This window comes from Metarhizium acridum (genome assembly GCF_019434415.1).
Source record: "Metarhizium acridum strain ARSEF 324 chromosome Unknown scaffold_272, whole genome shotgun sequence".
In the NCBI taxonomy this organism is placed as follows: domain Eukaryota; kingdom Fungi; phylum Ascomycota; class Sordariomycetes; order Hypocreales; family Clavicipitaceae; genus Metarhizium; species Metarhizium acridum.
The window spans coordinates 29,285-51,096 of NW_027094024.1; the positions used below are offsets into that span (position 1 = coordinate 29,285).

The 21,812-nt window shown below is 31.5% G+C and overlaps 3 protein-coding genes across 3 annotated transcripts; 1 reads left to right on the forward strand and 2 right to left on the reverse strand.

Annotated features, from left to right (window-relative positions):
- Nucleotides 1–350: 350 nt before the first annotated feature.
- On the reverse strand, nucleotides 351–1,968 carry J3458_012800 (uncharacterized protein; the record flags this gene model as incomplete). The annotated part of the gene is made up of 3 exons (XM_066120129.1): nucleotides 351–721; nucleotides 784–1,809; nucleotides 1,865–1,968. The coding sequence occupies 3 exons, from the start codon at nucleotides 1,966–1,968 to the stop codon at nucleotides 382–384; spliced, it is 1,470 nt and encodes a 489-aa protein (XP_065974764.1). The 3' UTR covers nucleotides 351–381.
- A 3,234-nt stretch (nucleotides 1,969–5,202) lies between these two features.
- On the forward strand, nucleotides 5,203–6,198 carry J3458_012801 (uncharacterized protein; the record flags this gene model as incomplete). The annotated part of the gene is made up of 1 exon (XM_066120130.1): nucleotides 5,203–6,198. The coding sequence occupies one exon, from the start codon at nucleotides 5,203–5,205 to the stop codon at nucleotides 6,196–6,198; it is 996 nt and encodes a 331-aa protein (XP_065974765.1).
- Nucleotides 6,199–6,216: 18 nt separating this feature from the next.
- J3458_012802 (uncharacterized protein) lies at nucleotides 6,217–7,183 on the reverse strand. The gene has a single exon (XM_066120131.1). The coding sequence runs from the start codon at nucleotides 7,126–7,128 to the stop codon at nucleotides 6,430–6,432; it is 699 nt and encodes a 232-aa protein (XP_065974766.1). The 5' UTR covers nucleotides 7,129–7,183; the 3' UTR covers nucleotides 6,217–6,429.
- Between the last annotated feature and the right edge of the window lie 14,629 nt (nucleotides 7,184–21,812).

A 21,812-nucleotide genomic window follows, 5' to 3' on the forward strand; every position in this document is an offset into this window, starting at 1 on the left:
GGCCTTACGTTGCCTTGTTAGATTACGCAGTCTATGAACTAGATGACTTATACATTGACACATATTATACTCAAGTTTCAGACTGCCCTGAAATTAACCAGCGGCTGACATCGTCACTATTCGCCATGCGGGACCAGCCTTCTTTCACGTTCGTCTGTGAGACACTTTCCAGAAGCAATCTTTGAAAATTCGTCCCATTAGATCTATTCACAAGGCAAAATACCAACTTGTCCATTTCGCCAGAGACCTCAAGATGAACAACACCCACGCCCTCAGCCCACCATATGCCACTCAGGCAGTCAATGAATAAATACTTTTATTGACTTTCTTCCCAGCCACAAACTCCGCCCCTTATGCGTCCGTCACTCATCGCCACCAAAACTAATACAGGTTATCGCCCGGGCCGCAGTTGTGCGTCTTCTCAACCACGTCCACGGTATCAGCCCAGTCGTCAAACGCTCTCCTGACACCCCGTCTGCTTCTTGGGTTAATCGTGGTCTTGTTCCTGGGCGGAACCCCCTCCAGGCTCAGCGCGAACTGGGCTGCAACTCTGGCAGCGGCTTTGGTGTTAACAGTCAGGGCCTCCCAATTGATGTTGTTGACGGTGTCGCAAGCCTGGTGGTAGCACGGGTCAGTTGTGGGCGAGGCACCGGTGAAAATTCCAGACGATGGAATTCCCAGGTTGAGAAAGGCGACATAGTCAGACGAAGAACCGAATTTGCTTTTTTCCCCCAAGTGTTAGCTTCTTTGCTTTTGCGGCCATTCGTGAATGTTGTCACATACCCATACTTGGCTGGCTTGCCGTGAGCCTGCAGATAGTCAAACAACGGTGCTCCGCCAAATTTGTGTCTTTCGTCATTTGCGTAAACGACGAACTCGGGATGGGGAGACCCAATCATGTCGTAGTTGAAGTAGAATTTGACCCGGTCAGCTTCCGCCTCGGTGAGGTTCGAACCGTAGTATAACGATCCGATCAAGCCGCTCTCCTCTGCTCCCCACCACGCGACCCGAACCGTGTTTTTGATGCCATGATATCGAATCAACTGCTCTATAATCTCCAGCAAGGCGGCGGTTCCGCTGCCGTCGTCGTTTACCCCGGGCCCCGGGAGAACGCTGTCCAAGTGCGCGCCAAGCATGACGACGTTGTTCTTGTCGCCGGCTTTCGTCTCCGAAATGATGTTCCACGTCTCGCGGACTTCGGAGACGGCATCCACTACCAGGGTGACGCTGGGCTTCTCGCCCGCTGCCACACGTCCAGCCCAGGCTTCACCGTCCTCTAGGGAAACGAGCCCAGAAGGAATCAGCTTGCCGACGTTTTTCGCCTGCAGCGTGGCGGTGCTGTAGTTCTTGCCGGGCGTTTGGTTGTAGAAGATGACGGCCTTGGCTCCGGCTGCCTTTGCCAGGAGCGTCATGTCGGCAAACGTACAGCCTCCTCGCTTCAGCAGAGCAACCTTTCCCTTGGCATCAATGTTCTGCCACTGATCCTCAAAACACCCGCTGCCGCGGTCCGCCTCGTAGGGCACGTGGACGAGCTCGCCAGTGATGCCACCGGGAAGAGGAGTGGCGGGGTTGTACTGGAGAGAAACGACGTACACTTGGGTCCCGTCGGGGCCCTTGACTTGGATCCTCTTCACTTGGTGAAAGAGATGCTCAAAGGGCTGGACGTATGTGTCGAGGTGTTTGCCAAAGCGCTTGACCACGCGTTCGAGGACAAAGTCCACCGACGCCTTGTAGCCACTTGTGCCAAACGCTCTGTTTCCACCATTGTCGTTGCCGATTTTGTTCAAGTTCCACAGGACATTTTCCAACCTGTACGAGTTAGGAGGACGGGGATACCGCGAATCCTGGGGAAGAGTCGACTAACCGGTCCTTTTGAATCCCGGCTTCCACCTTGTCCGGGGTGAGAAGCTCGGTCGCGGCGGTCGCACTCAACAGGCCGGCGTAGAGCCAGGCATTCAACGGCTTCATGTCGCAAGAAGAGGTGCAGCAAACTGAATATGTGGGCAAACCTTGTCACGGGAGCGGCCACGACAGGTGAAGCTTGGGGGAGGAAGCCCTCAGCAAGCACAGAATCTCGTCCACGTATTAAGTACTTCTTCTTTCCTTTCCTTTTTCCAAACGGCAGTAAATGCAACACGAGTCCAAGTCCAACGTGGTTCGTGGTTGGTTGTCACTGCCAAGGCCCCAGCCCCCTCCGACTTATAAAGCATTGACGCACCAGACGGTTTAAGCTTCAATTGCAACTGCCTATTTCGGCTACTATGCGGGGAACTCATCAGAGCTTCCCCCCCTTTCAACGAACAGGGCTGTCTTTATTCTCGCACTGCTCACTTGGCGCCACGGCGGTCCGGTATTACGCGACTTTTTTTTTTGTGGGAACTTGCCCCTGTTGGGATGGTGATTCATCCCACGATGCGGTGAGGAGAAAAGGAAGGTCGGCCGTGTTGGGTTGGGAAGGTGACTGACTGTGTTGTTGTCGGGGTCTGAGACAGACATGTTGAATCCGGTACACTGACACGGTGAGCGAAATTTGTGGCGCATGTCAAGGCCCAATATATGTGCGCCGGGAAAAGGTGAACCAATTATGTTATGACGCTTCCTCGGCCCATCACAAAGAGGGAAGCTGTTAGGATCCGAGACTGTTCTGGGCTTCTAGAAGATGGGCTGTTGCGCCATTTTTAACTATATTTTTAAGCTAGAGCTCATGCAACCTCGTGATCATTGGTGGGTAGAGCCAAGATACAGGGCTTAGCATAGAGATGACGGGCTAGCGGGCTGACCGACTTCTCTATCTGAGACGGCACTTCTGTGCAGACTGCTTCTCCTCACATGGCTGCTGAGCATCCGGTAACAGGTCGTTGAACGCACCACAAACCAACCGTCGTTGTGGGATAGATTTTGGAGGCACTGCACGCCACTCCGGCTATTGACTTTCCCACGTGGCCACCTGTATGAGAATGTCTGTCGGTTAGGCAAAAGGCCATATGCAATGGGCACTCCCCAGCGTCGAATGTGACTTTGGCAGGAGTCATCTTATAACCATATCTCTGTGCGAATCTGCCCAAATTATAGTCTCCACCCGAATTACTATAATGGTTGTGTGTTATCCCAGTATTCTCCATATAGATAACTAGTTATTCATCTTAGATAGAATGTTACTATATAACCTGTATTTTTCCGTACTGGAGACCTACCTAGCATAAGATACATTATATTATCCCTTTCAATATAAGACTTCTCTGCGGCCACGACTTTCCATTCATAGTGATACCGCGTTGCTACTGTGCGTCTTGGAGTGGTTTTGCAACATAATCCCCAAGGCTAGTGCAACGAGCCACAACAGTTGGAGCTTGGTAACAATTCAAGGGGGGGAATTTGAATTGCGAGTTGTCATCTACGAAACTTTAGCCAGTTTCAGTTGGAAGGGACTAACACAGAGCCAGTAACGCTATCCATCGCATCGCCGTTTGACCCTTAGATGCATTTTATCAGGAGTCCAGTGCTGTACGGGGTGAAGCCATCTTGTCGACTGGCCTCTACGAGCCTCAGAGGATTAGCAATATGATACTACTCTGGCTATCTCTTTTTTTGCTGAATAGTTGCTGTAATGAGGTCATTTGAAGAGCACACAAACCACTGCATGACGCAGCGCCTCTATACCCTTGTCTATATAACCTCAAGCTAGCTACACACTTTGTTATTCTTATGTAGTAGGTACTAGTTACCGTGTTCCTGTGGATTCTTGTCATCCAGGCTTTTCTTTCGAATCCTTGTACAATATGGCATGGAAAGTCTATAGCATTGCTAGTTATCCTAAGAGTGATTTGGAGTTTTGGCTGCATCTCCAAGTTCCATTCATTAATGGCCTCGCGAGCACCCAACGACACTAGCGTCCGTGCAGTAAGTGAGAGCGTATGAGTATCTATTCTGTATCGACTAAAGCACACTCTACTTATGTACCTAATAAAAAGCTTGGGGTCTGGCTCACATCGAGGTTCAACTTGCCTGTTGCATGCGGGACTCCTTAATATTCGAGGATTATACAAGAACCATTATACCGGGAGAAACAATAACGCTCCTTGCGAGGTAAGCAGCCGTTACACACACTCTCTTTCAATATACATGTGTAAGTCCTATTAGCACCATTAGTAACGATCGGAATGCTCCTTTCACGACATCTTTAATATACGGCAAGTTATGTCGGTCCTCTAATTAAGAGAACTTTTTACTACCAATCACGTGGTCAACAAGTATTTTTAACTAGCTATTTAGCTAGTCATACTATTGTATATATTTCTTCTCTTTGCGATTTTGTATTGTAGCGAATGTGACTCTCGGCTAGTGCGCCAGCGTAACCTGGCACCATAGCATGAGGTTCATTTCCGGAACACAAAGGTTACTTTTACTGCCCTCTACTCCCTCTTGCATTATAGACCGGACTATTGGCATCTTCTCCCCATATTCCTGTAAAGATAAAGGCTCTACGCTTCGCCGACTCCTACTCGACGTAGTGTGGCACAGCATATAGAGGGGTATAGCACATAAAATCCCTAGGCGTGACCACGTCATTTTCTGGACATTGTATGTGTAACACTACCCCGGAGATTATCGGATTTAATGTTGAGCCATGGGGCAAAAGGATCCAGCAATATTGGCCCTTAGCTAAATATCCCCGATATCCAGCTCATTAGTGTGCCCACTTGACTTTATCTTCTGTCTCTGGCCCTACCAAACACCTAAATATTTTTCTTTTGTTATTGCCAACGTCAGGTGAAGCTCCCTGTAAACGAAACACCGCCCTTCAGTTTGCTTTGTAGAGTATAACCCACTTTTCATGCACACTTTGCGACAAGGGCTCGTTATGAGGGCTTGGAGCAAAGGGGGCTCAATTCAATAATAATCTCGTAGAACATCAAAGGTCCTAAGTTGCCTCAAGGAGGGAAGAAAAAAGTGACCTCTACATAAACATGAAAGGAACGCCCGGGCCAAGAGCTCTTGCCCGGGCACGTGTTCCAGCTGTGTAACCAATAAGTCCTTTATCGGTGAAGCCCCTTTGTTGGGCTTCACGATCTGTTGGGCCTTTTCCGTGTAACAGACTTGCCTTGCCTCAAGTTTGTGCGTATTACTCACGACCCCAAATTCTCTCCTTTCTCGGTCACCATCACTTACATCTTTGCAACGACCAGAAACTACCTTCTGAAAATGGATACAGACACCTTTAAGCGCCAGTACGCGGACATCCTGCGGCGCTATCTTCGCGGGATTTCATACCAGACATTGTCTTGCGTGTACGACCCGTCTATAGAAAAAGCTGTTGTACGGCACTTCCGCACCCTCAACTTTTCAACTGATTTCGTCGAGCGTATAATGCCGATTATCCACGCGAGCGCCTGGATAGCGACAAGCACATATTTCTTTACACCGCCCAATGTCCAAGAGGCGATTGCGATATATACTTCGCTAGCAATTGCTATAGAAGACACTAGCAAAGAATATACAGACGATCTCGAAAGCTTTCAGCTACGATTGTTCAACAGGCAGCCGCAGCCTAACCAGCTCTTGCAGGCCATGGTGGATTTCATAGATGTCTTGCGTGGCATTTACGGACCCTTTGCTTGTGACATGATAGCAAAGTCAACTGCGGAATTCATAAGCATATGTGCTTTTGAGAGAAAATACGGCGGAACACTACGTCCTTCGTCGAGTTCGCCAGACTTTCCTTACTATCTGCGGCTAAAGACAGGAGTAGCAGAAGTGTATGCCTTCTTCGCCTTTCCTGAAGTCCTGTATCTAGAGGACGCATTTTTGCATGTCTACATTGTAGCGATTCCGGATATAGCTCGGTATTTAAATCTTGGCAACGACCTTTTATCGTTTTATAAAGAATCGATAGTCTCGGATGAGCGTCTGAATTACATATACAATCACTCGCGCGCTAGCAACAGTACACCACTGCAGTCGATATGGTCAACACATTTAGCCCTGATTACCTGCGTCCAAAATATTCGAAAAACACTTTCTACTAGCCCGCAGACGTGGAGAAATATTGACCAGCTTATTAATGGCTACGTGATGTACCACTTTGGTGCGTCGAGATACAAGCTCTCGGATCTAGGCATTGGAGAGGTTGATGAAGTAAGGGCAAAGGTTTGCTGCCCTACTACAGTGGACAATGAAATTGGTACCCATGAGCATTAGAATCGTCTTGCAAATAGCGTTTCAGGGTTACGGAGACGTATGAATCCTGTATGGTGAAGTCGCTCGTTCACATGTGCCATTTCCCTATGAGGCAATAGCAATGATAGTAGTATTCTACATTGGTCTTCATATGCTTTTCACTCTTTTTATTTCAGAAATTAAAAGTCTCTCGCTACGTCGTTCATATGGGGTTCGTCTCGCTTGAATGTTGAAGACAAAAGCTATGCCTCACTAGCGACCGGACATGCCTGACACGTCCATATGGGTGGTGTGTACGTCCCCTGATTGACCCTGTTCCATTGCGACCATCAACTTCCTCATTGCCGTCCCGTCTGAGCCGCCCGGAGCTCGACCATACACTGCCTCGGCAAGCATGCGGAGCTGCATGGGGAATTGGGGGTCGCCGTACTTTTCAGTTATGTCGCTCTTTTCCACCGCGCATGCCAGGTATGCCCGGGCGTTCCCCTGCTCCGGAGTCATGCCAAATGCCTCGCAGTCCCTCTTCTTGGAAGCATCCCACCACGGTGGTAGCAGACCGGGACGCGACGCGACGCGCCCCAGGAAGCGCTGGAAGCCGCGCAGTCCATCGGATGCGCCGCTGTAGAGGCTGTCGTCGTCGACCTCGCCTTCGAGATTGTACATGTCCGCGACGTGTAAGCGGTAAGCATCGATGAGCAGTCTGTAGACATCCTTCTCCGGTCGGTCATGGAGCCAGGTGCCATTATCGAGGCGAGTAAATGGGCAGGCGACACCTCGTTCCAATCCTTTCGGGGGCGATAGATTGGCCCGTCTGCCACAAGTCTTCTTATGGGACTTCCAGTCTGCCTTTTGACAGTCCTTGGAGCAGTAGGGGGTTGTGGAACATTTTGCACAGCGCTTGAGACTGACCTCGGGAGGCGATTTCTTGCAGCTGGTGCATGCAGTGTCCATGGCGCGTCAACTCTTGTCTGAAAGGGTATTTTTATTGCAGGAGGTTGGTCTCAGAGGTATCAAGATTCAAGATTTGAAAAATCTCCCCGTGGGGGGTGGAGTCACCGCCCATTTAGGACGCGAGGTGACATAAACGAGGCACGTGTTGCAACATGTGAGCAAGAGGCCCGACTTGGCGATCTTGTTCTGGACGGTCCTTTTCTGTTCCAACTTGTGTTCACTACGTCCACCGATCTTGACAGATGGTTCGGCAACAAGATGACGCATCAAACAGTCACAGTTGGCGTGGTAAAATGATGTGCTCAAGTAGTGGATGCTTTCCAGAGACAGGAACTACAGGATCCAGATGCGACTGGCGGTCAGGCTTTGCACACGAATCATAGATTAGGCTATACAGGTTTTTAAGCCTCAATATATACTAGTCAGTTAGCTAGCTAGCCTTCCACCCATATCACATCGTCAATCAACTATAAAAGAGGCCTCAGTTCCGTAGCTACATGGATTCAATCATGTAGAAACGGCGTGTCGTGAGAATCAGGTCTAGGCAAACAGGCTAATACGTGGTGTCTTACTAGCGCCTCTACTTGACATTTGATTAAACCTATTGCAGTATCTTTGATAAGCTGTACGAAGCATGAATGGTAGTAATCGACTTGTTTATGTGCAACGTCTGCGAGATGTGACGTCGATCAAGATGACAACTTTTTCTTCTTCATTTGTCCGCGTACTAAACCGCTACAAATTTCCCAAGGGGCACCCGGCTCCACAGAATGCTATGCGCATAATGTGCTATTGCACGATAAAAACCCGAAAAAAGGGCGTGGCCACGTCACGTATTTTATATGTATATATATAAATTCACCTCCATATCCCTTGCGATATCCGTAGTAATTTCCACGCATTGTTTGGGAGACTACCGTCGATGGTAGAAATCCCCTAGACTATAATGACGCTCACAAAGAACTGCTCTCTGATGTTAACATCCACTCAAAGCACAGCGAAATAACAATTCCTTGATCTCATGTATCATTCAGGCCTGCAACTACAACTGCCGCCCAGTGCCTTACGGTCGTACGGAGAAGCGGGGCCCCCACTAGCCTTATACGGTTTAAAAGTCTGGTAGAGTCAATCTTTTTCCAAAGTCGGAATAGGTCAACTCTTGGCCGGGCGTAAACTCATCTCGACTAGAGATTTCATGACTAGAGATGCCGAGATGCCGAGATGCGAGATGCCTACCCCGGGCAGCATCAAGGGTCGCGGGAGGCTATCATTAGTATCCCAAGTGTATAAGAATACGGGTAATAATTATCTAGTAATGTATTTAAACATTATACCTTCAAGTCTTTATTTACAGGCTAGCTAGCTAACAGAATATAGTGCTTTAAATGGAATTACTTTTGATATTTAACTATTAAATAACCTTAATTTCGTATATAGTTAGGATATTAACAAGTAATTCACTTTACAGTTTAACCCGTATATTAGAGCCCACATAATTACGTGTGAGGCACTATTAGTATAGGGCCTATATAGTCACGTGTAAGGCACTATATTACTATTATTACGCTAGCACTCTTAAGCTAGCTCTTTTCCTTTAATATATAATTAACTTCTTTACTTCTTTTAGCTCTCTTATAATATAACTTATTAATTATATTATAAGCTCTTATAACCTTATTATAGCTCCCTTTTATAAGCTCTTATATAGTAGTAATTATACTTATTTACTCTCTTAATTCAAATATTAAAATTTTAGCGTTATAAGTGTAACGGTGGCTTAGGTTCTAAGGCATAGTAGGTCTATTTCTTAGAAAGTAAGTTAGGTTAAATGCTATAAAGTAGCTTTTAAGTAGTATTATAATAAGGCTATTAAGAGTATAACTCTTAATAGTAAGATTATTACTTAAATTAATTAATAGAGATCTAAATTATTTAATTATAGAAATACCTTCTTTTTAAGTACTTGTTTATCTTTTTATTATAGTTTTAAATTAATTAGCTTAATTATTAATCCCTTTAAACCTTAATTAATTAGCTTAAGGTTTAGTTAGTTTAATTTTTCTTAATTAATATATTTAAATATTAACCTCTTTAATCGCTTTTTAGGTTACGTAGCTAGTTACGTACCCTTACTTTTTTCTTATACCTATAGGTTATACTTATTCTAGCTAATATAGTTTTATCCTATATCTTATATAATATTATTCGTAATATTATACCTCTTTTTTATTAGTCTTATTCTTAAGGCTATTAAAATAGGTTAGCTTAAGTGTTATACGTTTTCTTTCTTTTATTATTATATACTATTATATTAATTAATTATATCTTAAAATAGTAGTTTAAAGCTTTATTTACTTCTTCTCTTTACTAGAATAACCTTCTTTTTATAATAATTAATAATTTATCTTTATCTCTTATAAAGGCTTACGCTTATTATACTTATATAAGATTTCCTTAATATAAAGCCTTTATTTTTAATTTAAGTTATTATATAAAGTGTATAATAGATAAGTAAGAGAATTATAATATTATAGGGGTAACCCTTTAATAGCTTTATAGTATTATAAATTAATATTATAAGCTTAAGAGAGAGCTTAAAGAAGCTAAGTGTAACGGTGGCTTAGGTTCTAAGGCATAGTAGGTTTATTTCTTAGAAAGTAAGTTAGGTTAAATACTATAAAGTAGCTTTTAAGTAGTATTATAATAAGGCCGTTAAGAGTATAACTCTTAATAGTAAGACTATTACTTAAATTAATTAATAAAGAACTAAACTATTTAACTATAGGAATACTTTCTCCTTAAGTAATTATTTATCTCTTTATTATAATTTTAAATTAATTAGCTTAACTATTAATTCCTTTAAACCTTAATTAATTAGCTTAAGGTTTAGTTAATTTAATTCTTCTTAGTTAATATATTTAAATATTAACCTCTTTAATTACCTCTTAGGTTACGTAACTAGTTACGTGCTCTTACCTTCTTCTTATACCTATAGGTTATACCTATTTTAGCTAGTATAGTTTTATCTTATATCTTATATAGTATTATTTGTAATATTATACCTCTTCTTTATTAGTTTTATTCTTAAGGCTATTAAAATAGGCCGGCTTAAGTGTTATACGTTTTCTTTCTTTTATTATTATATGCTATTATATTAATTAATTATATCTTAAAATAGCGGTTTAAAGCTTTATTTACTTCTTCTCTTTACTAGAATATTCTTCTTTTTATAATAATTAATAATTCGTCTTTATTCTTTATAAAGGCTTACGCTTATTACGCTTATATAAGACTTTCTTAATATAAAGCCTTTATTTTTAATTTAAGTTATTATATAAAGTATATAGTAAATAAGTAAGGGAATTATAATATTACGAGAGTAACCCTTTAATAGCTTTATAGTATTACGAATTAATATTATAAGCTTAAAAGGGAGCTTAAAGAAGCTAAGAAGCGTATCTTAACTAAGAATTAAAAGGTTTTACGTTTATAAAAATAAAAGAAATTATAGTTTAAGAAAATAATACGTATAATTACGCGTAATATTAATAATATTAAAGAGTTAAAACGTATAAAACGTAAGAAAGTAAAATAGCTTTAAAAGACTATAAGGGTTTTTCTTACTTCTTTTAAGAATTTAAATTCTATTTTAGTTTATTCCTTAAATACTAAATTTAATATTAAGTTATTAAATAATACTTAAAAGATTAATTAAAATACGTTTCTTAGAAATAAAACTATTTAAGTAATATTAAGTAATTTATAAGATTTTTAGCTAGTTTTTAAGTGTTTTTAGAGTTTAAATATCCCTTCTATTTAACGAGATAATAATAATTTTTTATATCTTCTTATACTTTAAGTATTTGTTTAACTTTATATTTATTAGTATCTTTTATTATAATATTTATAGTAATTATAGATTTATTTAATGCTTTCTTTAATAATAATATATAAAATATAAGATAGATTCTTATTTTATTTAATAATAATAGTTTATAATTAATATTTAAGATTTTTCATTTAATAAGAAATAATTTAATTTTCTTTTAGTTAAGTTTATTATTAGGTTACTTAGTTTTAATATTTTTATAAATAAGGTATACTTTATATCCCTTCTTTAAAATTAATGCTAGTAATCTCTTTCTATTCGCATAGTATTTTATTTAATTTTATAAAAATATTTATTTCTATTATAAGTGTTTTTATATTTCTATTATAATTATTATATACGTTATAGCTACTAGCGCGTTTATATTTTATATCGTATATATTTTAATAATAGGGTTAAATCTATAATTTACCTTAAATAGTAACATTTTTATATTATTAATCTTAGAGCTATTATAAGCTTATTATACTAGTAATAGCTATTTTACTTAATTATTCTATTAGTAGTTAATATAGCTTTATAAATATTATTTAAGTATTTAGTTTAAGATTTCTATTTATTTATTTAATTATAAGTGAAATATTATTAATAAGCTTTATTTAATCTTTATAGTTTTTATAAGGTATTTTTAAAAGTTTAAGGTAAATAATTTATTATAATTTAATATAAGCTTTATTAGTAATTTATATTATATAATAACTATTTTAAAGAATATATACGCTAAGTTCTTAGTATTACTTAATTTCTTATATAAAATGTAATAGGCGTATTTTATAAGTTTATTTATAATAATTAAAATACTATTATAAGCTACTTTTATTATAGGTTCTTTTAACTTTAATAGTTTAATAATAAAGCCTATTATAATAGTTTACTATACTCTTTTAAGTGGTAATATTAATTGTAATTCTTTATATAATACGTGTTAGGCTAAAGTTTAATCTTATAATTCTAGTGTAAATACTCTAGTAATCCTATTTTTAGCTCTTCGTTAAATAGCTTACTATACTTTAAGTATTTCTTAGAAATCTTTATTATCTTAGCTTTTAGCTCTTTAATAATTACATATATTTCTAAAAGCCTATTATAGTTTAAATAAGGTGCTCTTTATAGGCTACTCTTAGCTTTATAATCGTATTCTAGTAAATTCTATTAAAGTTAACTAGTTCTTTAATTAACTCGTAAATTACTTGCTTATAATTAAGGTATTTCTAATATAACATTATATTTTAAGATTACTATAATATTTAGTGTAACTTAATATTTTATACCTTATATATTAACTAAAAGCTACGTAACTTTTATATTAACTACTTTTTAGTTATACTTTACTATAATTTCTTTTATAATTATAAGTTAATAAGGCTTATCTTTAAGTATTTAAGGTAATTATAATTTATTAATGAGATTTAGCGAGATAAAATTTTCTTATACTCTACTATTAATTATTACCTAGATCTTTTATTTTATTATAGTTATATTAATTATAAGCAGAGCATTGGAAGTAGTGTAGTTTTGTAGTTTTGTAGTTTTTGTAGTTTCGAATATAACAAATAATATTAAATCTAATAAAATACTTATAAGATTATAAGTTTTACGGATAAATAGTATGAATTTCATACTATAAGCTAACATAAAAAAGTGGGTCCTTATAAGCTCTTATAAGCCTAGAACTTCAAAAACTACAAAATGTAGTTTTTGTAGTGTAGTGTAGTGTAGTGTGTTTTTAGAAAATTACATAATCTAGTTTTTAAGCTTATAATAAGCTAGAGGGACCCACTTTTTTATGTGAGCTAATTGGTTATAATATTAGCTAATTTATGTATTTATTATTATAATTCAAGTATTTTATTAGATTTATTATTAATTATTTAAGCTTTTTTGAAAATTGAAAATGTAGTTTTCTTGTTAATGCTCTGATTATAAGATATAGTATATTATTAATATTTATAGTATATAAAGACCTATTAGATCTTTATTAAAAAATTAGTTTTAATTATAATAATAGTTATTATTTTTTAATTTATTAATTCTATTCTTATATTATTCTTTAACGCGTTATTCTAAGCGCTATTATTAGCAATTATTCTTTAACGTATTATTAGAGCTTTCTTAGTAATCGCTTAATCTATTATTTATATTAATTAAACTTAAGCTAAATAAGTTACTTATAATTATATAGTTCTCTTTCTTCTTATATTATAAGGTTATAGCTTAAGTAATATATACGTTATTCTTAGTATAATATAACTTCCCGTTTAATATCTTTAAATTAGTTTATTATAATTTTAGTTATATTATAAGGGTTATTCTCCTTCTCTTTTATTCTTATAAAAACTATTTATTACCTTACTTATTATTAGGGTACGTATAATAATTATTATTATAATAGAAGGTTTAATTAAAAAGTTTATATTTAATTTTAGGTTTATTTTTCTTAATTAAATAATTCTCTTTTTCTTAAATTCATTCTAGTAAAGGTTTACTTTTTAATAAGAGTATTTAATATTCCTAAAAGTTATTAGATATTAATTAGGTTTTAAATTTTTAATCTTTATTTAAACTAATATTATTTATTAACGTATAGTTTTCTTTATTACTTATTATACTAAGATTTTACGTAGGTAAGTCTTTTTAATTTACGGTATAAAGCTTCTTACCTTTGAGAATTAGCTTTTATAGCTTTTTTAAGGCTTTATATTTATTTATAAAGTATTTAGTCTTACTATAATTATAATAAGTCTTTCTCTTTTTCTTATTTATAGTATTAAGTTCTATAAATCTAGTATAATACTTATATACTATTAATATTTAACGTAGCTTACTATTATTAGGTTTATTAAACCTAGTATATAATCTAAATTTTCTATGACTTTTTTTATAATATTACTTATATAAACGATTATTTACCTTAATAACTATTTTAATAAAGTTATTAAATAACTTAAAATAATCTTCTTAATAAATATTATTCTTTACTTCTTCTTTAAGTCCTTAATAAAAGACTTTTATTTTAGATTTAGTATTTTAATTAAGTTTTATTATAATACGTTTAAATTCCCTAGTATAATAAGCTATAGATTTAATTTACTTAAGTTAAGTAAGCTATTATATAGCTTCTTTATACTTATTAGGGTTTTTAAATATAATAAGAAGTTATTTTTTAAAGGTTTTATAATTAAAGAAAATATAAATAACTTTTACTTTAATTTTAATACTATACTTAAAATATATATAAAGGGTTAGCTTCTACTATTCTATTACCTTTTTAGTTAAGAGGTTATTAATATAAAGAATCTATAACTTAAATATTATATAGATTTTTTCGTTAACTTAAAGGTAAGCTTAAGCTTATATAAGAAAGTTTCTTATATTACCCTTATAACTATTATATAGTTCTAGTTTAGGAAATTTTAGTATATTATAAGTATTTATAGGGGTTATAAGTGTAATTCTACGAACTATTATAAGTTTCTTTTCTTACTTATTAATCTTTTTATAAAGATTATTTTATCGTTTAAAAAGCTATTAATTCTACTTCTTTATTTTAGTAATTTTATTATAAAGGTACTTTATTATCTCTTTAAGGTTAATAGTCTTTCTACTTAAAGTAAATATCTTAAAAGTTATTACTACTTAAAGTTTTAAGGTAACTTATTAAATAGAATTAATTAAAATGTAATAATAGCTTAGATTCTAAGGTATAATAGATTTATTTCTTAAAAAGTAAGTTAAGTTAAATACTATAAAGTAGCTTTTAAGTAGTATTAGAATAAGGCTATTAAGAGTATAACTCTTAATAATAAAACTATTACTTAAATTAATTAATAGAGAATTAAACTATTTAATTATAGAAATACTTTCTTCTTAAGTAATCGTTTATCTTTTTATTATAGTCTTAGATTAATTAGCTTAATTATTAATCCCTTTAAACCTTAATTAATTAACTTAAGGTTTAGTTAGTTTAATTCTCTTTAATTAATATATTTAAATATTAACCTCTTTAATCGCCTCTTAGATTACGTAGCTAGTTACGTGTCCTTACCTTCTTCTTATACCTATAGGTTATACCTATTCTAGCTAATGCGGTCTCGTCCCGTGTCTTATGTAGTGTTATTTATAACACTAAGAAGCGTGCCTTAACTAAGAATTAAAAGGTCTTACGTTTATAAAAATAAAAGAAATTATAGTTTAAGAAAATAATACGTGTAATTACACGTAATATTAATAACGTTAAAGAGTTAAAACGTGTAATATATAAGAAAGTAAAATAGCTTTAAAAGATTATAGGGTTTCTTTTTACTTCTTTTAAGAATTTAAATCTTATTTTAGTTTATTTCTTAAATACTAAATTTAATATTAAGTTATTAAATAATACTTAAAAGATTAATTAAAATACGTTTCTTAGAAATAAAATTATTTAAGTAACGTTAAGTAATTTATAAGATTTTTAGCTAGTTTTTAAGTGTTTTTAAAGTTTAAATATTCTTTTTATTTAATAAGATAATAACGATTTTTTATATTTTCTCGTGCTTTAAGTATTTATTTAACTTTATATTTATTAGCATCTTTTATTATAATATTTATAGTAATTATAAATTTATTTAATGCTTTCTTTAATAATAATATATAAAATATAAGGTAAATTCTTATTTTATTTAATAATAATAATTTATAGTTAATATTTAAGATTTTTTATTTAATAAGAAATAGTTTAATTTTCTTTTAATTAAGTTTATTATTAGGTTACTTAATTTTAATATTTTTATAAATAAAATATACTTTATATCTCTTCTTTAAAATTAGTGCTAGTAATCTCTTTTTATTTATATAGTATTTTATTTAGTTCTATAAAAATATTTATTCCTATTATAAGTGTTTTTATATTTCTATTATAATTACTATATACGTTATAGCTACTAACGCGTTTATATTTTATATTATATGTATCTTAATAATAAAGTTAAGTCTATAGCTTACCTTAAATAATAATATCTTTATATTATTAATCTTAAAGCTATTATAAGCCTATTATACTAATAGTAGCTATTTTACTTAATTATTTTATTAGTAGTTAATATAGCTTTATAAATATTATTTAAGTATTTAGTTTAAGATTTCTATTTATCTATTTAATTATAAGTGGAATACTATTAATAAGCTTTATTTAATCTTTATAGATTTTATAAGGTATTTTTAAAAATTTAAGGTAAATAATTTATTACGATTTAATATAAGCTTTATTAATAATTTATATTATATAATAATTATTTTAAAGAATATATACGTTAAGTTCTTAGTATTACTTAATTTCTTATATAGAATATAATAGGCGTATTTTATAAGTTTATTTATAATAATTAAAATGCTATTATAAGTTACTCTTATTATAAGGTCTTTTAACTTTAATAGTTTAATAATAAAGTCTATTATAATAGTTTACTATACTCTTTTAAGTGGTAATATTAGTTATAGTTTATTATATAATGTGTATTATATTACCTTTACCTTATTACACGTGTTATATTTCTTAATAACTTCTTATATTATTTTTTTACTTTTTAAAAAGTTATATAATCTTTATAATTTACTAATTATCTTCCCTATACCCTAATATTTATATAATAGGTACTTATATATTTCTTTAATAAGCTATTCTTAAAGTATACTAGAAATATACTATTATTTATTATATAAGAAGGTTTTACTTTTCTTAAATAAATACGTTTTTATTTTTTAATTATTTAAGTAACTATTATTCTTAATATATAATATAATCTATTATATTTATGTTTTATTTAGCTTAACTTATTAGGTTATATTAATTTTTTAGGTACTTAATATAAGGTTTTTATTCTTAGTAATACGTAATAAGAGTGTATTACTTACTTACTTATTTAATTTTAAATTCTCTCTTTAATTAAGCGCGTTAGCTCTTTTATTTTTAAATTCTTTATAATATATAATCTTAAAGTTATAATTTATAAGAGTTTTATACTATTTAATCTATCGTTTATTTAAATTCTTTATAGTTAAGAATAATATAAGATTCTTATAGTTAATATAAACCTTAATTTAATACTTTACTTTTATAAGATAGTATCTTTATTCTTTAAAGCACTTAATAATAGCTATAAGTTCTTTCTTATAAATTCTATAATTAAGTTTAGGTTTATAAAGTTTCTTTAAGAAGAATATAATTAAGTGTAATCTTTCTTAATTATCTTATTATTTAAGCTATTCGCTTAATATAAAGTTTAAGGCGTTTATTTTAAGCTTATAAGGTTTATCTTAATTAAGTGCTTTTAATATAGGTTTTAATATAATTAAATCTTTTATCTTTTAAAATACTATAGCTTTTAATTTATTCTATTAAAAGCTAACTTCTTTTCTTATTAGGTTTATAAGAGGTTATAAGATATCTTTATATTCGCTTAAGAATTTATAATAAAAGTTTATAAATACTATAAATTCTTTAACTTTCTTTAAATTCTTTAATATAGGTTATTTCTTAATAGTTTTAATCTTATTTAAGCTTATTTATATTTCTTTATATATAAGTATATACCCTAAAAAGTATATAGTATTTTAATAGAATTAATATTTTAAGGCTTTAATTAAGAGTTTATTATTTTATAGAGTTTATAGTATTTTATATATATATTATTTGTGTTTCTTAAGGGTATTTAAATACATAAAAATATTATTAAGGTATATAACTATAAATACTCTTAGTTGTTTTTATAAGATTATATTAATTATTCTTTAAAAGATTACTAATACGTTAATAAGCTTAAAAGGTATTATTAAATATTTATAGTATCTTTTATTAGTTTAGAATACTACTATTTACTTATAGCTTTCTTTTATTTATATAAGGTTATAAGCTTCTTTTAAGTTAAGTATAGTAAACTATTTAGCTTTTTTAACTTTATCTTTAATTTCTATTATAAGTAATAATAGGTATTAATTCTTAATTATAATCTTATTTAAGTGTTAGTAATTAATATATAATTATAGTTTCTTATTCTTCTTTAATACTTATAGAATTAAGTATTTTATAAAAGACTTTAATAGTTATATATATCCCTTTTATAGTATATTCTTTAAATACTTTTTAAGCGCCTTATCTTACTTAAGATTCTAAGAATAAATTTTATTAAATATTAGTTTAATATTAAGTTAAAGTTTAATCTTATAGTTCTAGCGTAAATACTCTAGTAGTTTTATTTTTAGCTCTCTATTAAATAGCTTACTATACTTTAAGTATTTCTTAGGAATCTTTATTATCTTAGCTTTTAGCTCTTTAATAATTACATATATTTCTAGAGGTTTATTATAGTTTAAATAAGATACTCTTTATAGGCTACTCTTAGCTTTTATAACGCGCACACGGAGTCACCTGTAAAGAGGGACCAAATCGGGTTCGCTTATATCCTAAAACGGGGTATAAATCCCCACCGATTTTAGTCTAAATCCTATAAGTATTATTACGTGAGAAGCGGGTATAAATTAAGGCTAAAACCCTTAATAAATAAGTATAAAAGGATTAATCTAAATATTAAATAATTCAAATAAGTTTTAGTCTTATATTATTAAGAGACCTAAGAATAGAGTTCTTTCCTAATTCCTTACCTAATTATCCTATATTTTAGGTTTATTCTAATAATTCCTAAAACTTCTTTATATAATTACCTTTAAAAAGATAGTAAAAACTTAAGAATAAAGTTATACGTTATATAGTAACGTACTAGAAGAAGAGACACCTATTATATCCCCTACGCGTAAATTATTTACTCTTTTAACTCTTACTAAGTACTCTACTATAATTATACGAGAGGTATAATTAAAGGAGCACTTACGTAAACTTAAGCGAATTTAAGAACTTAAAGCTTAAGAGTAAGAGTTACTTTAAAACCTATTCTTAAATAATAAGGGAAGGTTCTTAAAACGATAAGACTTCTTCTTCTTAAAAGAAAATTAGGGTTTAAAGATTTAAATTAAGAACCTCTTTAAGTTATCCCTTAATATAAACTAAAGAAAGAGAGATAATTAGTTAAATAACCTTTAATATACTTTTAAGGGTACCTTAAGAAAGTTTAAGAAGAATTACTTTTAAATCTTATATATAGTTACGTAAATAAAAAACGAATATTATTTCTAATAGAACTAATATATTAAGAAAGTAAAGGCGCGTAATTTAAACGTAAATACTAATTAAAAAAAATTTAAAGTATAAACCTTAAATCTTATCTAAGATTTCGTTAACTAAAATGTAATTATAGTATAATAGTTAAAAGATATACGCTAAAGGGAAGACTAATTTCCCTAAAACTTTCACGTATATTTAAACTTATTAGAAAAGCACTTCCCTCGCGTCTTAAAGGTATAATAAGCACTTAGCTTCTTCGTAAAACTCTACTCTTACCTTTAAAACTATATTAAAATACATGTATTAAGTATACTAAAAACTTAAAAGGAAATTGTAGCTCTTACCACCCGTTTTTAAGATAATATAAAAGGTAAGCGAAATAATAAGCGGCCTTAAGATAAGAACCTAAATAAGAGGCCCTTTAAGGCGCCTTAAAGAAACCCTAGAGACTCTTTCCCTAAAAGAGAAAGTAATTAAGAAAGGTTCTTAGAACCTAATTAGAGGCGTTTTCCGCGCTAAAACTTATCCTAAAATAAAGATAAAAAGAAGGCTAATAGTAAAGAGAAAAAGAATTTTACCTGTTAAAAGTATAATAGTAGTAAATATCTTTAAAATAAATACTCTAAGAGGGAAAAGATTAATAATGTAAAAACCTAAGATAAGAAGAGGGAAAATAAGAAGAATACTATAAAAAAAAAGAACTAATTATAAATAATATCTAATTTATAATTAATAAAGACTATATTTAGGTAAAAGCTAGCCTTATAATATAAGCTATAATTTAAGAATAAAAATTAATACTTATTAAAGTAACCTTAAATACTAGGGCTAAAGCGAACTTAATTAGTATTACCCTAGTATAACGTGTAGAATTATACCGCTTGAATAAGATTCTATTAAGCCTTAGGGTACCTAATAATATCTATTTATAAAAGCTAAGAGTATAAAAGGTACCCCTAGCTCTTATAAATTTACGAGGGAAACGAAGAAAGTTCACCTAAATCTATTATATAATACTAGATATAAGTAAGAATCTCCTCTTACTTAAAATGCTAGCCCTTAAGAATAAGAATATTACTATAAACGTAAGGTTATAATAATAATAGTATAATATAAAGAAAAGCGAATATAAGGTAATTCTAATATATAAGTGTAAAAGAGAAGCGTAAAATCGCGTATACGTTTTCGCTATATTTAAAGTAAAAGAGATAGTATTACTATAAGGAAATAGTATTAAACTCTTTTTAAAAGTAACGCTTTTACTACTAGTATTATAGGAATATACTAACGTTTTTAAAGATAAGAAGGCGAGAGAACTACTACTATACCGCCTAACTAATTATATAATTAACCTAATAAAAGGAGAATCGCCTTTATATAAACCTATATACTCGCTTTTATTAAAGAAGCTAGTAACGTTATAAGATTATTTAAATAAAAACCTAAAGGTAAGCTAAATTTAACACTTTAAAAGCCTAGTAAAGGCATTAATCTTATTTATATTAAAAAAGAATAAAACGCTTCGCCTTTATATAAACTATTAAGGATTAAATAAAGTTAGCATTAAAAACTAATATTTACTCCTCTTAATTACTAAGATACTAGACTAAATATAAGAAGCTAAGGTATTCTTAAAACTAGATATTAAGAAAGCTTACTATTAGATTAAAATTAAGAAAGGGAACGAATAAAAAACCGCTTTTTAAATATAATACAGGTATTTTAAATACTTAGTAATGCCTTTTAGGTTAACTAACGCACCTATTATATTTTAAAGTTATATAAATTAAGCGCTATAAGGCCTAAATAATATTATTTATATCGTGTACCTTAATAATATCTTAGTATTTTTTAAGATAAAGAAGAAACATAAAAAACACCTAATGTAAGTGTTAAAACAAATAAGAAATATAAGGTTATACGCTAAATTATTTAAGTGTAAATTCTTTTAACCCTAAGTGAAATTCCTAGGGTTTATCTTATTAGTAAAAGGGATCTCTATAAATTCCGCTTAAATTAAAACTATTATATCTTAGCTAAAACCTAAAAGTTACTATAATATATAAGTATTCTTAGGGTTTTATAACTTCTATTAACGCTTTATTAAAGTATACTCCTATATAGTAGCCCTAATAATAGCTTTACTAAAAGGGAGTAAAAATAAGCGAAAACTAGAGAGTATAAAACTTAATTAAAAGGAAAATAAAGGCGTTTTACGCCTTAAAGAATGCCTTTATAAAAGCCCTATTATTATAGTATTTTAATTCTAATTAGCGAACCTAAATTAAAACGAATGTATTAATCTTTATAATCGCGGCGATTCTATTATAATTTAAAGATAATAGAAAATAGCACCCTATTACCTTTTAATCGCGAAAATTATAAGATATAAAAACCCATTATAGTACGCTTAATTAAAAGATACTAGTAATTAAAAACGCATTTAAATATTAGCGACATTATATAAACGGTGTAATAGAGCTAATTAAGGTCTTAATAGACTACTATAACCTATAAACGTTTATAAGTAATAAGCAGCTAAATAGGAGATAGTCCTAATAGTATTTATACTTAACCCCTTTTAACTTTATAATTAAGTATTAAGTAAGAAAAAGAAACCCTATTAATATACTATTAAGATAG

Bases quoted from the DNA above. Each gene is read 5' to 3' on its own strand.
- J3458_012802 (XM_066120131.1), bottom strand. From the start codon at position 7,128: ATGGACACTGCATGCACCAGCTGCAAGAAATCGCCTCCCGAGGTCAGT.